Source organism: Leptosomus discolor, chromosome 6 (genome assembly GCF_034619465.1).
Source record: "Leptosomus discolor isolate bLepDis1 chromosome 6, bLepDis1.hap2, whole genome shotgun sequence".
In the NCBI taxonomy this organism is placed as follows: domain Eukaryota; kingdom Metazoa; phylum Chordata; class Aves; order Leptosomiformes; family Leptosomidae; genus Leptosomus; species Leptosomus discolor.
Genome location: NC_141396.1, coordinates 34668140 through 34669717, shown reverse-complemented (window position 1 = coordinate 34669717; position 1578 = coordinate 34668140). Strand labels below are relative to the sequence as shown.

The 1578-nt window shown below is 75.7% G+C and overlaps 1 protein-coding gene across 1 annotated transcript; it reads right to left on the bottom strand.

Moving 5' to 3' along the window:
- Positions 1–453: 453 nt before the first annotated feature.
- Positions 454–1188, bottom strand: ADO (2-aminoethanethiol dioxygenase). Its single transcript, XM_086466898.1, has one exon. The coding sequence runs from the start codon at positions 1186–1188 to the stop codon at positions 454–456; it is 735 nt and encodes a 244-aa protein (XP_086323024.1).
- Between the last annotated feature and the right edge of the window lie 390 nt (positions 1189–1578).

The following is a 1578-nucleotide window of genomic DNA, read 5'->3' as shown; positions in this document are numbered from 1 at the left end:
CCCCGCGACACTTCTTATTGCATTTACTCTCCCTGCCGGAGCCCAATCCCCTCCTCACTGATGCGCGGCCCTAACTATTTACACAGGGCGCTGGGTTGTTTTCCCCCAACCATTCGGCTGAGCAGAAGTCTAACCGTGCTACTCCTCCGTATCAGCCCGCAGGAAACAAACACACCCCGGCGCCTTATTTCCCCCGACTCATAGAGCCAGGCGGGCCTGCGGAAGGCAGAGGTCTTTGACTGGCAGCGCTTCCGGAGCCCCGGCCAGCACCCGCCGTCCCGCCGACCGGGCCCGGGCCAGGGCCAGCAGGCAAAGCGCAGCCGTGGCTCCGGCGGTGCTGCGGCAGGCCGCTCCGTCAGGCGGGACCGGGGCGCAGGCCGACCGGGCTGGGGCCGGGGGCGGCGAGCGGGGCGAGCTCCAGCCATCCCAACGGCCCCGACGACCGCCGCCGGCTCAGAGGCAGACGCGGGGCCCGGGGTAGGGCTCGCCCCCGCACCAGAAGTCGGCGGCCTGCGGAGTCTCCATCAGCCATACCTCCCGCGGCAGCCCGGGGGGCTCGGCGTCCGCCGGCGGCGGCGGCCCCTCCAGCAGGCGGTAGTAGTGGCAGTCCCGGCCGTGCTGGGGGTCGTAGGGCGGCGCCAGGATGTCGAGGAAAGCGGCGGGCCCGTCCACGGCGTCGATCTGGTGAAGGTTGTCGGTGTGCGGCGAGAGCAGGCAGGGCGGGGAGGCCGGCGTGTAGTGCTGGCGGGAGCGGAACAGGGCGCGGTGGCAGGGCCCGGAGGCGGCGGGCGGCGGGGCGGCGGCGGCGGGGGGCAGCGTGTCCATGCAGGCGATGCGCAGCGTGCCGTAGAGCACCTTCAGCATGCCGTTCATGCCCGGGTGGTCGTGCAGCGGGATGCAGGCGCCGCTCCGCAGCAGGAACACGCCCATGCTGAAGCTCTCCGTCTCGCAGATGTGCATGTAGCTGACGGGCGGCACCACGCCGGCCCACGGGACCCCCCCGCCCGCCGCCGCCGCTGCCGACGGCCCCCGCGGCGCCAAGTGCAAGTCCTCGGCGCGCACCTCGTCCAGCAGCTGCTGCAGCCGGTGCAGGTTCTCCCCGAAGGCCGGCCCCGCCGGGCTGCGGAAGGTGATGCGCGCCTGCCGCGCCACCCGCTGGATCAAGGAGGCCATGTTGTCCCGGGGCATGGCGGCGCCCGACCCGGCCCCGCCGCGCCCGGCAGCGGCAGGCGGTCCTCTCGCCGCTTCCGCCTCCTCCCTTGCCCCCGCCGCGCAGGCGCGCCCGCGCCGCCGTGCACCACGGGGCTCGTAGTCCTGCCTACAGCCGCCCGCGTCGCCCCGCGCCTCGCCGCGGCCCCGCGCCGCCGCGCAACGGCGCCGCTCCCCGGGGTCCCGCGGGGGCGCGAAGCCAGGGGCGGCGGGGTGGCCCGTCGGCGCGGAGCGGGGGGCAGCGGCGGCGGGAGGAGGAGGAGGAGGACTACGGCTCCCAGCAGAGCCGGCAGAGGTGAGTGGCCGGCGGGGGCTGCGCCCCGCGGCGCTGTGTGCGAGGGGCGGCGGGGCCGGCCGGCTGCCGGGGGT